The sequence below is a fragment of the Hyalella azteca genome, unplaced genomic scaffold (assembly GCF_000764305.2).
Source record: "Hyalella azteca isolate HAZT.00-mixed unplaced genomic scaffold, Hazt_2.0.2 contig13715, whole genome shotgun sequence".
Lineage (NCBI taxonomy): Eukaryota > Metazoa > Arthropoda > Malacostraca > Amphipoda > Hyalellidae > Hyalella > Hyalella azteca.
Window position 1 is genome coordinate 96,616 of NW_025943627.1, and position 18,652 is coordinate 115,267.

The 18,652-nt window shown below is 38.2% G+C and overlaps 1 protein-coding gene across 4 annotated transcripts; it reads left to right on the forward strand.

The window, feature by feature from the left end:
- The first annotated feature begins 5,268 nt into the window (after nucleotides 1-5,268).
- On the forward strand, nucleotides 5,269-18,143 carry LOC108677402. Of its 4 annotated transcripts, none has more exons than XM_047883807.1 (8): nucleotides 5,269-5,443; nucleotides 9,995-10,081; nucleotides 11,975-12,081; nucleotides 13,447-13,637; nucleotides 14,617-14,782; nucleotides 15,075-16,196; nucleotides 16,444-16,552; nucleotides 17,345-18,143. In XM_047883807.1, exons 1-8 carry the CDS (start codon nucleotides 5,338-5,340, stop codon nucleotides 17,488-17,490), a joined length of 2,034 nt encoding a protein of 677 aa, XP_047739763.1. In that variant the 5' UTR covers nucleotides 5,269-5,337; the 3' UTR covers nucleotides 17,491-18,143. The 4 variants fall into 4 exon arrangements, with proteins under 4 accessions (XP_047739763.1, XP_018021108.1, XP_018021109.1 ...); XM_018165619.2 differs by having other exon boundaries at nucleotides 11,978-12,081; XM_018165620.2 differs by lacking the exon at nucleotides 9,995-10,081.
- The last annotated feature ends 509 nt before the right edge of the window (nucleotides 18,144-18,652 follow it).

Consider the following 18,652-nt stretch of genomic DNA (forward strand, 5'->3'; position numbering starts at 1 on the left):
TTTGGATGTAGTTAATCTGCAATAATACCCTCCATGCTGTCAAGTCAATGACATTCTTGTCAAGATTTTTTAATTGTGCGGAATACAATGCTTGATGATTTACTTGATGATACTAAACAGCATTTGTCGGTGATGGGACGTCATTTGAGTTGTTACCGAGTGGAGTGCTGGCTGCAAATGACATTGATGCTATCCATTTCTGATGATAGTGCTGAACTGTGTGTTTATTAATATTTGCGAAATGATGGTATTTGACGATGGTGCTAAACAAGTGATTATTGTAGATGCTGATGGTGTTGACACATGATTTTGGAAATGGATGATCTTGATATGAATTATGCAATTTTAATGAAAGTATCATTAGTTGAAATGTTGTTGCGTCTATTTTGTTCATAGAACATTAGTGAAACATCTCGTCTGTAGATCAACACATTAATCCTAAGCATGTTTTATTCAATAAACTGTATTGCTAACCTGCCTGCTAGGCTGTTTACGCTGTTAGGATTTTATTATTGTTAATAAGCGTGTTTACCCTCTAGTTTAGTTTCCCCTGTAAACTACGTTCTCTGTACAAACTCCTGATAGAAAACTTGTAATTATATCATTTGCAGAGGTCACTTCATTATGCGAGGGTGGTTTTTATTGTTCTTTCTCTCTTGAATTATTACGTAATCGAAGTTATCGAACGTACCATACATACAGGCAAATTATTTATAGCTTTAGTAAATGAAATTTACTCATTACTCTCAGTTCAGAAATAACGAGGGCTTGTTGGGCAACCTTCACGTTTACTTGTATTTCTTCTAGTTCTTGCGAATAGTCAAGTATTGGATGAATTCTTATTGTTACCTAATATTTTAATGTATTTTATCAATTATGAGATTCCGTCGAGTGCTAAGACCGACTTGGCTCTCAACGCCCGAGTGCTGTCAGTGTCAGATACATTCTAAGATGAAATACAATGATATTAAAATGCTGAATTTGAAATGAAAACTTCACGGATAATGGAAGAATGAGTTCTTCTGGATTAAGATACCTTGGCATTGATTAGAATATTTGCTATAGAACATTGCGCCTGTCGGCTGAGAACACAGGCGAAAAATGCTTTCAATGGCTATGGACAGCCACACAGCGTGCGAGAGAAAATAAAATGAATACTCACGGAATTTTTTTTTTGCTTGACAAAATTTGTTACGAGGCTTGTGTATCAAATGTCGCTTTACCTAACCGCTCTTCTTAAAGTATAATCGATCAGAAAGTGCAGTTTCTCCAAACATTCCAGCGCTCCTTTTCTCCTTGATCAATAATGGACCAAGTATTTAAACATGAAGTCTTTGCTGGTGAATGCTACACGTTTTTATTAGTGATTTATATTGTTCATTAGCGTGCACTCATGACGTGTTGTCTTGTTTTGTACTCACGATATTTACTATCATCGTCTGAATTGTCATACTCTCATACTCATACTTTTTCTAAAAATGTTAAGTTCCCAATCGACTTATAATTTTTATTTGCATTCAGACGGAAAGGCTGTGTCTAAAGTTTCACTTGAGATTTGCTAGAAAATGTCTCAATAAATTTACAATCAGCCCAGTCGAAAGGCTATATATAGTGTGGCTTGGATTCGTCATTTAGAACTCCAAGCTGAATGCTGAATTTATTGAGGATTTTGTCGTAGTGAGACTCGAAATATTTTTGGAACTGAAATTCTTCAACATCATTAGTAGCCCATTGAAAACAACTTGAAATTTTAAACGCGTGTGTAGCCAGAGAACTTCGTTAGTTCAATTTTCGTTTTGAATGAGGTTTGATTGTTCTCATGATTGTCGAGTTTTGATCAATAATATATTGTAAAATCAGTGTATGTAATAATAAACCTCATGGAAGAATTTTCCATCTTTCTTTTCCTAAGTTTTGCAGAAGAAACCAATCGCGTAAGCATACATAACAATTTCCAGATGCATCGTATTGGATGAACTTTATCAATAACCAAGGACTGCCTGCAGCTATGGATAGGACGAGCAGCAAGAACATGAAAATGCTTCTTTGAATGCAATAAAAATAACGTAAGTGTATATTAGATACGAGTTGGCAAACCTGGAGACGCTCACGGTTGATAATCGCTGAGCCACTCGAGGCTCAATTCAAAATTTCATTCTTACAATAGGACAGGGTGGGCAGTAGCGCGCTACATGTAGCGGCCGCTACATTTTAAGTAGCGGTAGCGGCGCTACATTTAAGCAATTGTAGCGGTAGCGGTAGCGCCCGCTACATATTTAAGTAGCGATACGAGGTTTTGCCGCTACAGCGCTACCGCTACATTAATAGATAAATCCTTTGGATTTTATTTAATAGTATTAAATATTATTTAAAAACCAGCATGATACATACATAATATATTACAGAATAAAACTGTATGAAAGATTTCGGTGTAATGTTGTCAACCTACTGAACCTAGGCCTGTTACTAGTGTCAACATGTTAGTTGTTAGTCCAGAGGTGGGCAGTAGCGCGCTATATGTAGCGGCCGCTACATTTTCAGTAGCGGTAGCGGTAGCGCCCGCTACATTTAGAGCATTTAGCGGTAGCGGTAACGGCCGCTTCATTTCAAAGTAGCGCTGCCCAGCTCTGCAATAGGAGCGGCAATCTGAATTTTGCAGCAAAATTGTAATTTCATAATCGTGTTTTAACATGCTGATAGTCTCAACTTATGTGCAGCAAAAGTTCAAATTCAATATATAAAAGCAGACAGTTTTCTGGCAAAATTTCTTCTTGCTGGCCGAGAACAATCGTCACTCTTTTCTATCTTGATCGTAATTTGTTCTCCTAGCTGGAAGGATAAAATTGGAGGAATATTGAGTAGTTAGAAGTTAAATTTCATTACTAAACTAAAGGGGTGGGAGGTCAAATGAAATTTTTCGCAATATTTGGGGTGATCTCAGTTTTTCGACTATTTCGTGATGCAATAAAGATCGCTTTCCTATATAGATTACGAGGACGGAAGCGGTCAGAACGAATTTTGTATAAAAATGAAAATCATTTGACAAGGAACTATTCTAATCATGAGTGTGTGTTCGTTTTCAACTCAATTTTTAAAATATCTAAATATACTCTTCCAATGGCTACAATTATCATAACGCTTCTAACTAACACAAGATAATTAAAGCAAGACCCTCAATAAGATATCAACTAAGCCAATTTTCTTCATCACAGTAATTATCAGTAAACACGCAAAAATGAATTCTCGCCTTATATAATCATAGTTTTCTTGTAAATAGATCGAGAAAGAGAAGATAATTTTGTCTGCAAAGTCATCTGAGGTGCCGCCGGCTAGCGTGTTTCGAATCCGCTTGTCAGTTGTTCAGAATTTAGGCTTCTGGTGAAAAAGTTAGCGGCGAGCGTGGTGATGAACAAAGTCCTAAGAAAATGGACAATAGAAGGAGAAACGGTTACGATCGTTCATCACTGTAATCTTTGTGACATTGTGAACAGTTTGAACCGTAAAATCTATTTTTTTTCAATCAATGCAATTTTTCTGCCGAAATATGTTTGACAAGGACAATCATTATTCTACGTAGCAGTTATCGGGTCGTCTGGTTCAAACGAATTTTTTTGGCACGTTACACATAAGTTCAATGACAAACGAAAAATAATATGCGTTTAAAAATTATTTTTTAAAGACAACTCTTCTAAAGAGGCCAGTCTCTCCGATGTTACCTATCTACAATGAATTTCTAATTTTATTTTTAAAAATTTAAATTCAATTAATTTTTTTTTTCATTTTTAATGATAGAAAATAAAAAAAATTTCAATTTATTTATTCGATCTATTAATTTAAACATTGTCTCCGACGCAAGTGTGCAAAATTTTAGAAGGAATTAGTGTTCTATATAGATTATAACATTTGTAACAGACAAACAAACCAACAAAGAAACAAACAAACAAATAAACTAACAGACAAGAAATGAAGTTAAGAGAAGTATTGTAATAAACAAATAGACACAAGAAAAGATGTGAACATAAATAATGACTAAGCACTAGATTCATAGGCTCTACGAAATGGTTCCGTCTTTAGGTGTCGACAAAATACCTGCAAGGAGTACAGAGGTCGTTGTCTTGGTACAGGGATGAGTAGCACGCGAGTACAGCACGAAGTTATCGTTACGTAGGTGCAGTTGTTTGCCCCTAGCTCAGTTCGTCCCAAGTCTCTATTGTGAGTGGCTGCCTTGCGTCAGATGTTTGCACAGAAATTTCTCCGACTGCGACTGGATTTCAGTTTTCGAGTGAAACATTAAGCAACTGAATGTCATGCAATTTAGCTGAATTCTTGATAATCGGATAATTGTTAATATGTCAAACAGAAGTTTGAGGTCAGTTTAGAAAAAGCATAATGATGTAATCGAGTCGGTTTCGATGCACAGGGCAAAAGGATCTACTTCTTAGAAAGATAAGCTTCATTTCTTGGCTGAATTTCTATTATGGAATGGTCAATGGCTGCAAGGGGAAGTGAGATATGTTAGCGTATATGAGGCATGTCCACTGTCCATTAAAAAAGTCTCTGCAGTTTTATAATTACTTAGTTAATTTTTGTAATTTTCAATGCAAATTCAATTTGGGTTGACTTCGGAAAGACTTCAGGTTTGTGCGCGTAATATGAACTGAAGATTAGAGACCATCAGTATAAGAATTCTACAATTTAATTTCAGTTATCGTGTAGCATAACATAACATAACACAGTGATGTCGGCGCTGAAGTGGAGGCCAGATGTGGCCTGTCGCCGATTCTTTTCCTTTTCGTGCCTTGATCATAGATCTAAACTCGTGTCATTTGACCGGATCTTTTCATGACTGACGATAGTTTGAAGTAGCTACTAGACTTCCACCGGGTTCGATAAGGAGCTAGGCATTTCAAATCTGAACATATATTTTTCCATAGCTTTATCTAGTCTGTTCTTGAACGCGTTCATACTTGGAGCGCCAACGATGTCATCGGGGAGGCTGTTCCACATGTCGGTGATTCGAAGCGAGAAGAAACTGAAATTGCCGTCCTTTGGTGTGTAGCGTGTGATGTCTTGGCTGCAGAACATTGCTCACTTCAGCCTTAATGTTTTTCTTCACACGTTTTTGAAATTCCAATTTAGGTTGCCTACATTATAAATGTAATATCCAGCATGTGGTAAAACTGTATTGAACGTTTTCTCTCATCTTCTGACCTAATTTTCATTCCGCTATTTCAATTGATAATTTCTTGCTACCGATTCAACTTTCAGATTTTCTTTTCTTTTGGTTATTTTTTTTATTATTTTTCATGAATTAATCAGCCTGTCAAAAGCAGCAAAATGAAGCCCAACACATATTTTTTATTGGGGCTCACTACTTTAGTGTGCGTGTCGTTCACCTACTGGCTGGCAATGGAACATTACTGGCAACCCATTGCCTTTCAAAGTGAGTATTACTATGATTTTTGTGGCCTTGAGGTCCAATCCTTGCAATTACCTGACGAATAATTCACTTATCCCGAACGATTCATTTAAATTATTTACACGCATGTTATTCAACCTGAAGTAGAATACCTTATACAAGAGTGCATCGATATCTCTCCTGCAATGCTGTTGTTTCTATATTTTTCTATCTCTGCCAGTATTATTTAGAATACAAAGTTCAAAAACCAGATTAAATTTTCTGTTAGTAACGCATTCCAAATAAAGGTTATTCGTAGACAAGGTGCATTCACATGGTGATAATTTTAACGTGCGGTGCTTGATATGGACACATTCTGAAAAATGAGTCCGTACAATACAACTAACGGTTACGTCGAGTTCAAGGGTGTAGGAGCAGGTCTTTTACATTATATTGTGTACGGACTTGGAATGTTATTATTTGTATGAGCTTTAACCGGTTAGTATTCCGAGCGCAACATGAATGATCCTAAAAGATACGTGAGAACAATAATTTTCGAGGCCGAAGTCGTTTCTCCCAGCTAGTTAGTTTTGACCTTCAAGTGAATACACAGCATACATACGTCCCGAAATCAAATAAAAAATATTTAAAATAAAACTACCCATCTATTTCAATTTGATCAACAATAAAGTGGTATCACCAAATCATATTTTCCGTATTGTTAAGAATGATTTGTATAGATTGTGTTGATAATAATTCAGACTGGGTATTTTCGTCGTGGTTCTGATGGAAACAATCTACAATTGTCATACCCCATAGAAAGCTGCTTTATCTGAAATAAAAGTGCCAGGTTGCCCTGAACGCTGCATACTCACTGGGCGATTAATTAATGCTACCGTCATACCGTGTACCATATGAGGTGCATTCAGGGGGGCGCATGCCGGAGGCCAACTTTGCCAAACTTCACACTTAGTTCATATTCCTTTCCATAGGTAAGAACGCTAGAGTGCATAACGGCCTATGAAGTCAAGTGCTTTGAGCACTTGACTTCGTACCACAGCCACAAAATAAGCTTGCCAAAGGTAAACATGGCCATACTGCATCTGCCCAAAGCTTCTCTGGCCTAACCTCTTCAGGCCTAACCTATACAAGCTCAGGTCAAGTTGCAACCTTTCTCCACACAAAACAAACCTGAGCGGACCTAACCTAACCTCATTGGCTGCAAGAAGTTAGAAAGGCGGTCCAAGTGTGCTGGTAGAGCCAGTCATTGGCTGCAAGAAGGTTGTGAGCCGGGACAGCGTGAATAGGTTAGGCCAGAAGAGGTTAGGCCAGAAGAGGTTAGGCCGGAGTAGATGCATCCGGATGGGAAACTGCCTGCTTATGAGCGTGCATGCGTTAAGCATTGGCTGAAGACCTGCGGCGCTATTATCTTTCGGCAGTGTGTCGCTTGTCTGGATTACGGAGGTCAAGCGTAGTCTGCAGCTTCTAGTTCTGAGGCTGAGTTAAGTTAATGTATGGTGAAGCTAGGCGTTGGCTCCAGGGCTTATTTAAGAGTAAAATTTGTGGCCTACGGCTGCCCCCCATTCAGGGTTATGCATTCAATCTACAAAACGGAGCGATAGCTAGTTACTATATTCAGCGATCAAAATACACGTAACGGTCGATTTCTCGTGACTGATTGGTGGGTTTACGTCAGTAATTGTGTGCCGGAGTCGTCGCGAACTCCTAATTATTTTTTTTTATAGTACGGCCGAATGCCGTACTATAAAACCATTAACATAAAACCAGTACCATTAAGCCTAGATTTTATAAAATTGTATTATTTGAAGTCTTCTAGTAAAATCTGTATTCAAATTCCTCGTACAATGTTCAAAATCGCAGACTCTACAATGATTGTTGAATTTCTTTTCTTCGGATCATTACTTCGAGAAAATACAGAACTAATGAACATTCTACAATTAAGTGGCAATTCAATGAAAAATGAATAAATTTCATCGATAATAAGATTGCACATGTAAGCAAGTACATCATGTTCATTTCAGACGGCACTTGAAGATTCCATGAATTATTTCTCACTTCATGTAGTACGAGTTGTCGTTTAGACGCCCTTATATTTGTTGCGTCTGTTTAGGATAAACTAAACGACTAAGTGAAATTTTAGTTAAATAAATTAATTTCTTATGATATAACTAATAATTGAGACATAATTCACGTAAATGAATTCAGTTCTTAGGATACAATTGATAATTGAGACGGCGTCTTGGTAAACTGAATTCATTTATTCAGATGCACTTAATAATTGCAATGAAATCTTAAATTAATTCATTTCACCTGCTGGGAAGAGGCATAAGCAGATGCCAGCACCTGCACTGTTCATGTGACGCAGTCTTGGTAATGCAGAAGTGGTAGGCAACCGCACGCTCTCAGGGCATGACTCGGCCGAGTCTTGCTGGGATGCAGCGAAGATGCGAACTGCAATCGAAATGTAAAAGGTTCATTTGGCAACGAATCAATAATGAAATAAATTATTCATAGTGCGATACTTGTTTTGGTTTTGTCCTTTTTACGATTTAAGCTTTAAGTGCTACACCAGTGAAATAATTGGGTGCAAAAATATTTCGAACACCAATTAAAATTTTATAGGAAAATAATGGATTTCTTAACTAGTGAATATATATTGACCATTATAGTATTCCCAACAAATGTTTATTCTTCAATGTTATTCTCATTGATCCAAACAATATCGTTTCGCCAGAATATACAGTATATATTTTAAAGAATTGGCCCGTTGTAGATGCAAGTCTGCACTTGGCAGGCTCAGAATTCAACTTGAATGTTGATTGGCTAATGAATCTACGATGTCTTAGTTACTAATCACGATATTTCTTCCCTAAAAAATAGCTTATCTTAAAAGTTTCATCATATAGTCACCATAATCGATTTTAAACAGGACCGCTTTGATCAAGATAGAACGGGTAAAATAATCGGACGTTTAATTATAATTTAGTCATGCATGAAGTGGAAGATGCGCGACTAAATCGTAATTTTCCCCATTATAACGGCTAATGATTAGAAACGATAAAGTAATCTGAAGTTAACTGATGCGTTTCTTCGGATCTAGAACTAGAATACGGGTCGTCTATATCTTTTCCACTGACCGCGATGATACGCGGTGATTAGATTAGATTCCGCCCAGGCAAAGCTAACAGCAATGCCCGTGCCCAACTTTATACCTCGGCATAAGGCGTAACATTTGTGACAGATGAACGTCACAAGGTTCATAAAATTGTCATATTAACGTCATATTAATTCTCAATCGAGGCAAAATCGTATTGGTTGCTTATCCGAACCAATTTAATCACCCATAGTCGCGAGGCGTCGCTGCATGTAAGTTGCGGCTGGGATATTCATTTACAGGCTATAGATATATATTGCCCCTAACGACTGGGGGACGCATGCCGAAGGCCAGCTTCACCCAACTTCACATTTTAATCAAATTCCTTGCTATGGATAAGAACGCTATAGGAAATAGCAGCCTATGAAGTCTAGTTCTTAAAGCCATAACGCAGTATGCCCATAGCCACAGCGCAAGTATGCCCAAGTTAAGCGTGGTCATATTGCATCTAGCCAAACCTATTCCCGCCCAACCTCTTCTGGCCTAGCCTACACACGTTGCAACATTTCACCACGCAAAACGAACCTGAGCTGACCTAACCTCATTGACTACTGGACGTTGAGAAGAAGGGCAAGTGAGAAGGTAGAACCAGTCATTGGCTGCAAGAAGGTTGTGAGTCGGGGCAGCATGAATAGGTTAGGCCAGAAGATGTTAGGCCATAGTAGGTGAGTCCGAATGCTGAACTGCCTGCTAATGAGCAAGCATGATGAAGTTTTGGCTGAAGACCTACGGCGCTATTATCTTTAAGCAGTGTATCACTGGTGCGGATTACGGTGTTCCAGCGTGGACTGCGGCAGCTATCTCTGAGGCTGAGTAAAGTTATTGCATGCTGAGGCTGAGAGTTAGCTCCATGGCTTATTTAAGAGTAAAATTTGCAGACCGCGGCTGCGCCCCCATGACTGGTAATATAAGAAGATACTAAATCAAATAACATTTCGATACCTAAGACGCCGAAGTCAATTATACATAGAGATTTAATTTCAATATATTAGTTCCGTCACTAAGTTAGTTACTATTTCTGGGAGCTTGGACCACAGATTATAAGGGCTGAGTTTGGTAACGTATTTGAAAGTATTATCACTCAGTTGTTATCTCAGTCATGTTCTCATACTGACGTAAGCACAAAGAACTTAAATATTTTTAATGCATTATTGCTTTATAAATTATTATTCCTTATTTATTCCTCTGTTTACCTTCAATGAAAGAAACCTTCAATTCATCTAGTAGAAAATAATTGTTGGGAAAGCAGAACATACGAATTTCTTCTGGAATATTGACTACTTTGCTTTTAAATTTTAATTCTATTTCTGAGAGTTTTTTTAAACCTTTGGACTTCTTTCCACACATTTGTACCCCTCCGTGGTAGGCTCCCGGTCTTCTTTTTCTGGAATTTTTACTTCAACTTATGATGATTTTCATAGTGACAGCTTCCTCAGCAACGAACGAGAGCGAGGTCGGCCCTCCAGCGCCCGAAGCAGCGCGTCTGCGGTTGCCTACAACGTCGCAAGGTCTCGCTTCGTTCAAACGCTTACGCACTGCTTTAATATCCTCTATATTTGCACGCGACTTGCACGAAATAGGCGTGAACCGGCCACTCAAACTTTTACAGATGACATTGAGCTTCTTATATCAATCATGTGATCGATGTTACAAAATGAGAAAATTGGTCATCTCATTTTCCACTTGCTTTTCGCAACTGGAAAGAACACGTTATGGTATCCTAGACGAAACAAGTCAATAAAACGATGGCATTATTTTTCTAAGAGCTTTTGCTGTTCGCGAATTGCATTTGGTCGTCTTCTTAAATTTCTGTCATTTTTCTTTTACTGCTTCATTGTTTCACGTTTCAGATAGTATTAAACAACAGGTTTAATACTACTCCGGACTAAACTCGTACTAAAATGCCCAAAACTCAACTTGCTGTAATGCGCCCAAAGGCCCCGGACTGATGGAATGCATGACTTAAAAATTAATTTAAAATTGCTTTTTACCCTTTAGCGGGATAATTACTAATAGTCGCTTAACACGTTGACTCATAAGTGGTGCTTGTGCGTGCCACGAAATATTTTTCTCCAGGACGAAGTGGTACGTAAATCAGGGTTGTCATATGGCCTAAAAACGGCCAAATCCCCGATCAAAGATGGCCCAAAAGGCCTATAACTCAACATATACTTGTTTATTTGTAGGTTGCGATGTAAAAATTAATTTTTTTACGGTTCTTTAAATTTATTTAGAAAGTATCCCAACCATAAATTTTAGCCGGCCAACGCAATTGAAAAAAAAAACTAGATCACGGAATTTGTCCGGAAAAAGACCGTCTGGCAACCCTGTTTTATAATAGTACAAAAAATGAAATAATAATACAAGATGAATCAATCGGAGTCAACGTGTTAAATTTCCTCCTAAAAAGACCCACAAGAGCCTCCAATTAGTGTTTGCTGCTTCGTTATCATGCTCTCCCAATCATCATCATCTGACCATCGTTCCGTCATCCCCAATCATGCCCAAAAAATAAAATGTGAGCTTTTCAATTAAAGTTTTGACTCGGAATATGAAATTTTCGATTTATCCACATTTTTAAGGCAGAAGTATCAACATATATTCAATTAACTAAAGAAATTTGATAGTAGTAACTTGAAGGTGGATAGTTATTCCCTTTACATTTGCATCTTTAACTTTGAATTACATTAAATTTTGTTGGCGTAGTGATCATATTTAATACATTCTTTAACTGCGATTTACTCCTTCAATAAGTCGAATTTTCAGAAAATCAATAGTAGTAAGTGCATCTTAAAATGTTTCGTACATTCTTGCAATGGATTGAGAAATTTGCATCCTTGCACATTTCAATGCTTACCAAAAGTTTAACTCTGCTGTACCGAATTATCACTATAATAGCTGAGCGATACGAAAATTGAACATTTTAAGCAATAAGATGTGTTTATATAATAACCTCACATGAATTAGTCAATAAGAAATGAAATGTTTGCTATTCATCGGTACGGAACGGCAGAAACGGTCCAAGCTTGAGATGTAATGAGAAGGCAGTTTCATGCACCTTATCACCCCATTCCTCGCTATCTCCCATAAGGTGCCCTGTCTCCGTAATTGATTCTAGTGTTACATTAAAAATTTTTGCTATGTGATGAAGAGCTTCCTTGATTTTCTTCTGTCATAGAGCCTATAATACTGTTGTTGTCCCTTCACTATTTCTCATTGTATTGTTGTAGGCCCTCAACTATTTCATCCTTCAAGCACTGTAGGCCTGCAATGCATGTAGATTGTAGTCAATCAAACCTTGATACATGATTTTGAACATAAGATATGTACTCTCGTCAACCATTTGAACTATTTAATCTATTCTTCTATAAATGAATTAATTAAAACTTGTTTCCTCGCAGTAGATGGCACGCATTTGGGGTACCTCATCGACACACCATCTTGCAGAATGCCTGACTACGACCCTTATGACGTCAGCATCAAGAAATTCATTAAAAAGCCCTTCAAGGTTAGTGAGCACGTCCTTAGCATCCAATAGCAGTTCAATATGTCCTTTTGAGATTGTCAAAATTTCCTCTTTGTTTACATTATCTATATTAAAGTGGTTCCCAAACTTTTACAGGCTTTCCCAAACCGATAGCCTCACAGACACAGACACCTCTTTCGTGATATTTGGTATGCTGATAATTTGAGCAGTTTTAACTGTTTCAGCAACATAGAAGGGTAAATGAACATTCCACCAGTAATTTTCATTGTCTCACACTTATTGTAGTATGCTTAATGGGATGGTTGTGCTTGGTTATATTACTTCGACTCCGGACTACCGCCCCTCCCCTTCCCATATCCTTCCACCGACTCGAGGGTGGAAACCGGAAACCGACTCCTTTCCATTTACCGCCCACTCTGGGAACCACTGATCTCTAATGAAGACCTTAAATGATTTAGATTTAGTCTTAAGCGTTTCCCATGAGGCTAGCAATAACATTCCTCCATTGTAGAGGTCATCGCGTTTGTTTTGATTATTCAGCTATGTTTTATTTTCCGGCGTACAATGCCAAGTTCATTTAGATTAATGCCGCCTCTTTGCACTATAGAAACATATTCTAAAATATTCATCTATTCATAAAATATCCTTCTTTCTCTTACAGAGCTTTGCGTTTTGCATCTAATTCGCTTCAATGGCATTCCCTGATTGAATATAATGTGCTACGTGTTAGGATTTGTCAACTAGATGATTAGTACCAGATGATAAGAAATGTGAGTGCATCAACATAAGGACATAATTGTGAAATGCAAATTTCATTCAATCACTAGTCGATTTGATATTCTATACCAGCAATAACAAACGCCACATCACAGACGCAAACCCACATTCTACGGCTAAGTCTATCTGGTTTAGATCGATTTATATTACATTTTTAAAACAGTTATCTTTCATTCTACGCTAATTTGCCTACTTTAATTTGACCGTTATAGAAATTATTTCGTCTCATATTAGTTCATCAATTATGATTATGACAACATTCATCTCAGACGAGGTTGATCCTGCAGTGTAGAGAAGGGTTCCCCAACTTAATGTGATCGTTCACCATGTGGAGGTTCGGGCAAGCACCCAAAACGTATCATGAATCCTACCCATTATCACATATATTTTACATTTTATTTTATCACGTTCAATGATTATCAGCATTGCTGAAGATTGTTCATGATATTGTATGTGCTCGCATACCTTCTGACAGACCCTCCCGTATGACAGTTTGGGCACCTCTGCTCCCAAGAATCAAACTTTTTGGAGGACTACAGTATATCTTGACATGTCCAATTGTTCTTTGATGTGTTAGAATATTTATTTATTACCCTAAATCAACGCCAGATGGTCTGCAATCCTGAGAATTTGAGCCCCTTTACCTTCACTGAAGGATTCAGGATCAAGATTAATGAGGACCCCAAATTAATGGCACATTACGATGTGACGCTCGACTCGCTGTCCTGCTGTGTTCACGAGATCACCAGGACCACGCAATCCTTCAAAAAGTTCGATGCGGACTGTGATAACAAATACAAGTAAGCCCCCTCAGGGTGGGACTTCTGGCGCTTGTCTGTGCTCGTCAGAAGTCCTATGGGATTTCGAGCTCCTATAGGTGGATTGACCTGAGAGCCCCGCCGCTGAGTTCGCAGTGTCTCACTGCAGGTCTCAGTTGTGGGGTCAAGTTATTATGTAGATAGGATTCCTTACATTTCTCTTCTCTATCTCTCTCTTGCGGGCGGTCGACGTCCCGTGTAAGCGACCTTTTGTTCGGGTGTCTTTAGTTTCTGTTGCTTTTCACCTTGTTACTTCGTCTTTTAGCGATGCTAACGCTGCTTCCTTCGATCCAGCTTCAACGGGCTGGACAATTGAGACCATCTGAATCTTGTGGGTGATGAACAATTTTTGATTTGAGAAACTTTCGATAATTGAGACCTACCACCTCCTAGGTGATGTTCATCTTGACTCTCGGTGCGAGATAGCTAAATAGCTGAAGCGCTAGTAGCTAGTAAACATTTGGCCACTAAATTAACTAAATACAAGTAAGCGTGAGTTGAATATACAGGAAGTTTTTTTTTGATTTCATTCCTTTGAATTTATTGAGTTAGTTCATTTTAGGGCTTAGGATATTAACACACAATTTGACGAGCAGTCTGTGTGTTATTAAGCGTTGTATATCTCCTAAATTGACAAACGGTACAATGTCTCTTCAGTCTAAAACTTTCCCATATTAAATTTCGAAGCACATAGCTGAAAGCTTTAACCCTCAAACAACAATTTTTATTATCGATTAGTGATCAAATGCTTTGCTGGATAATTGAATTCATATACGTTACTAATGACCTAAGTCCTAAAAATGAATTACTGTGAGGTAGCGGAACCAAACTTGTTTTGTGAATTGCTTCTCAACACTGCTGTTATGAATATAGAACAAAATGATGTATGAAATTCTCATATATCTCAAACTTCAATTAATTTGCTCAATAATTCAAATTATATTGTGTTTGCATGCTGCAGAACGAGCAAGTGTCATCTGATCGTCAACGGCTCTTCCGCAGAAGTCGCAACAGACGGAGCTTTTGTCGTCTGCTCAAAAAACAACTCGATATCTAAGCCATTCTACAAGAACGTCCACTATTTCTTCCACACGGAAAAAATACGCGACAAAATTGCCGCTCACAAAGTAAGCTTAATATAAACTCATAAAAATTGCGATTTAAATATTTCTCGACTTACGTTGGAGAGAATACCTCTCTGACTGACTCCCATGGAATTTGGAAAGTAAGTATATATTTTAATAGAATTATAAGTTGTACTTCAAATAATAGAGTACAAGAAAAGAAAAAATGATGCTAAGAAGCAAGTGCACAATCATCTCGATAGAAATTTAGAGTTCTCATTTGGTCTGAAATTCAGCATAACCTCATTACATTTTTCTACACAAAATATGAGAATGTTTATTCCTTCATTTCTAGGAGCGTTTAGAGTCCAGTGAAGCTCTCCCTCTAAACTTCATCCTAATGGGGATCGATTCGACTTCTCGACAAAATTTGCGCAGATTTTTTCCGGAGACATTCAAGTTTCTTTCAGACGATCCAAGCACCTTAGACTTCATGGGCTACAACAAGGTGGCAGACAATACTGATGTGAACGTTTCACCCGTCATCATGGGCAATCGCGCAGAAGACCTAATGAGCTTCAAATTGGACTGCTACAAGAAACAAAAAGCTAACTTCGACAGTTGTCCTTTCATTTGGAAGAACTTCTCCGCTCAAGGCTACGCAACGGTGTACTCTGAAGACGCACCCAGTATGGGACTCTACCACTTCAATAAAATCGGATTTGTTCAACCCCCTGTTGATTTCTATGCTCGCCCATACATGTTGCTCTCCGAAAAAGAGATCGGCCATCCTAAAGACGTTTATAACCACTACTGCTATGGCCTACAGGCCAGTACGGAGGTAGTTTACGATCAAATTATGAGGGCTCTAGATAATCTATCCGATCAGGTGCCTGTATTTGGATACTTCTGGAGCGCCACTTACACACACGGCAGTAATCAGAACGCAGCCCCTCTAGACAAACCAACACTACGTTTCCTAGAAAAATTTACACAATCACCTCATCGTAACAACACCATTCTCCTTTTCTTCAGTGACCACGGCCTTAGATTTGGCGACATACGATCTACCTACCTTGGTGCCTTGGAAGAAAGATTACCGTTCGTAACCATGCTATTTCCTCCATGGTTCAAAGATGAGTTTCCGGAAACATGGCGTAACTTACTAACCAACCAACGACGCTTGACGAACAACTACGACTTGCATAGCACCCTTCTTGACATATTACACGGGGCCTATAATGCCTCATTAGACCTTAAAACACTTGCTGGACGGGGACAAAGCCTATTTCTGGAGGTTCCAACGAACAGGACGTGCGAATCAATTCATATTCCATGGCATTACTGCGCCTGTCAGTCTTCCTTACCTGCGAACACTCAGAATTCGGACGTCAAGCAAGCGGCACAAGTTCTCACGCAAGCCATAAATAAGCTTATTGAAAAACATCCCGAGTGTTCTAGGTTGGAAATCAAGGAAGTGAGTTATAGTAACGTATTTCAGTGTTTTGTATTCACAGTGCAAATTTATCGAAACAGAATAACCCCAAAATACATCAAATACTTGATTTGATTTACCTACACCGATATCATGAACTTTCTTCGTTGACTTTAAAAATGCAAGTATGCGTAACAATTTAGCTGTTATGCACGCAGCTCCTAATATGACTCCGACTACTCCTACCGTGAAAATTTTTATTAACTTTCAATGAATTTTCTTCTAACAGATCATTAGTGCTCGAGAGTACCTGAATCACGAGAAATTTGGCGAAGGAACCGTCAAGAAAAAACTAGAGAAGTGGACGACGTATTCCGTGATGATCGAAACCACGCCAGGTGAGACTTGTCGGAGAAAGTATGAGACTTGTAAGTTTGTGAGACTTGCGGGCAGCCATTAAATGTTGCGAATAGTGGCCGAATTGTATGGACAATGCGATTAATATACATAGACATTTGTTCCTACTTCAGCTTCAAAGGGTGGAGAAGTAAAAGGAGTTTTCGTCAATTATATTGCTTAAAATTACTTACAATGTCAATGTACTGCAGCATGGCACAGGGCAGGCATAGAGCAGAAATTTTCTGGGCCGCGAAACTTGTGTATTAATATTACCTATAGGTGTGAGTTGAGCTCAGCCCAAATTTTAGAGTGGGTAAAGTTACTTAACAGACAACATGTCTGCTGAATTTTAATGATCAAGAATTATTTCGTTGACCAATGTATTGACCATTGATAGTAATTTTCACTTGTTAAGTTACGAATATCAAGCTATCAAAATTTTGAATGTCGCATCGCTGTATTTTGAAACAACAACATTGTGTATACTTAAATAATCTTAGTTTTTATGAGAGTAAATATATTTCTTAGTTGAGTAAATAACGGTTTGAACATCGTCAAATAACTCGAATCTTTACTAAACATCTTGAATGACGTCCTAAAAATGTGAAAATTCAAACTCTAGATATAGACTAAGTATCTACAGAGTATACCTTGATCGTTGATTTCATTATTAGACCAAGAAGTATTATTTAAATTACTGCAGCCTATAAGTCTTTAAATTGTTTTTCAAATAACACTTACCATTATATCCAGTGATTGCAAATATCATTTCCATATATTTTTCTGTTCAGGAGGCGGCCATTTCGAAGGATCTGTCGTCAAGGGACACAACAAGTCTTGGAAAGTTTTAGAAGACATTTCACGGATAAATCTGTACGGAAACCAAAGCACTTGCATTGAAGACACAGAACTGAAGAAAATATGTCACTGTAGATAACAAAAAATTATTATTTTTTAATTAATAATAACATACGCTTTACTTTGTAATGTCCATTCCATGCCTTATTAACGTCATGGGCGCCAGCAATGTTAGAATTGAGTCTATCTGTCATGTGTAACAGGAGTGACATGTGTGACAGGAGGTTCGATTTCCTGTGTTCTCTTGATTCGTGTGAAACTCTGATTTTCATGCGTGTATTCAACTGCTAATGTTGAGATTCTTACAGAGTTTTCCTAATCTTAATTCTTACATCCGTCATGTGTTTATTCTATTATCTAAGTGCCTGAAGAATAGGAGTATAATGTGTTACATCAATACTATAAATCTAGAGTCTAGAAGACAGAGCCGCTTCCTTATGCCAATGGTTTCTAAACTGATACGCGTACCATTAGTGGCTGGCAAAAACCTTCGGTACCACGAATAATTAAAGCTGTTTTAGTCTTACTTCAAAAATGGTTATGTTTAGCACAGCGAGTTCCAATTAACAGTATCCACACGTTACGTAGATGTTCTCAGCGCGACTTGGAGTTAAATTCAAGCATTAAACTTACTCAAACTTAGCGCCTTGAGCAAATGAAATGCAACTAATACCACATTTTAGAGAGTAATATAGTATATATTTAGTGCCCTATCAAAATTTGGCGAGCCTGGCGAGCCTGAATTAGGAACCGCCTAGGACTCGGACCGAACGTATATCAGCTTCTCTATGTCCGCTTTTTGGTCTACATTCCGATCCCCGATTCAGACGGCTACCAGAGCCTGGTGAGGGGACTGAGGGGATTCTGCCAACTCTTGCCCTACTCTCAGGAGACCATAAAGTCGGTCAGGAGATTCTGACTAGACGCTGATTGCGATCAGTTGGCCAACTGACCCAGAATAACTTTGCGCCGAGTGTAGTGACTATTCGGCCGAAGCCTAGGCGGTCCCCGAATTTTGTTAGGGTGGTAGGCAGAGACTGCACAAAACTTGCATCTGGTACACGTTTGTACCAGATGCAAACGTACAAAAATATATACTCTCTTCCGTGACTGAAATAAGTCTCATGCAGATTCCAGCGATGTCAAAAGGAATCTATCTCCAATGTACATAGTCTATCCATTCATTGTGGGTGTGATGTCGTGTGTTCTAACTTCTGAGGATAATTCTCTATTTCAACATC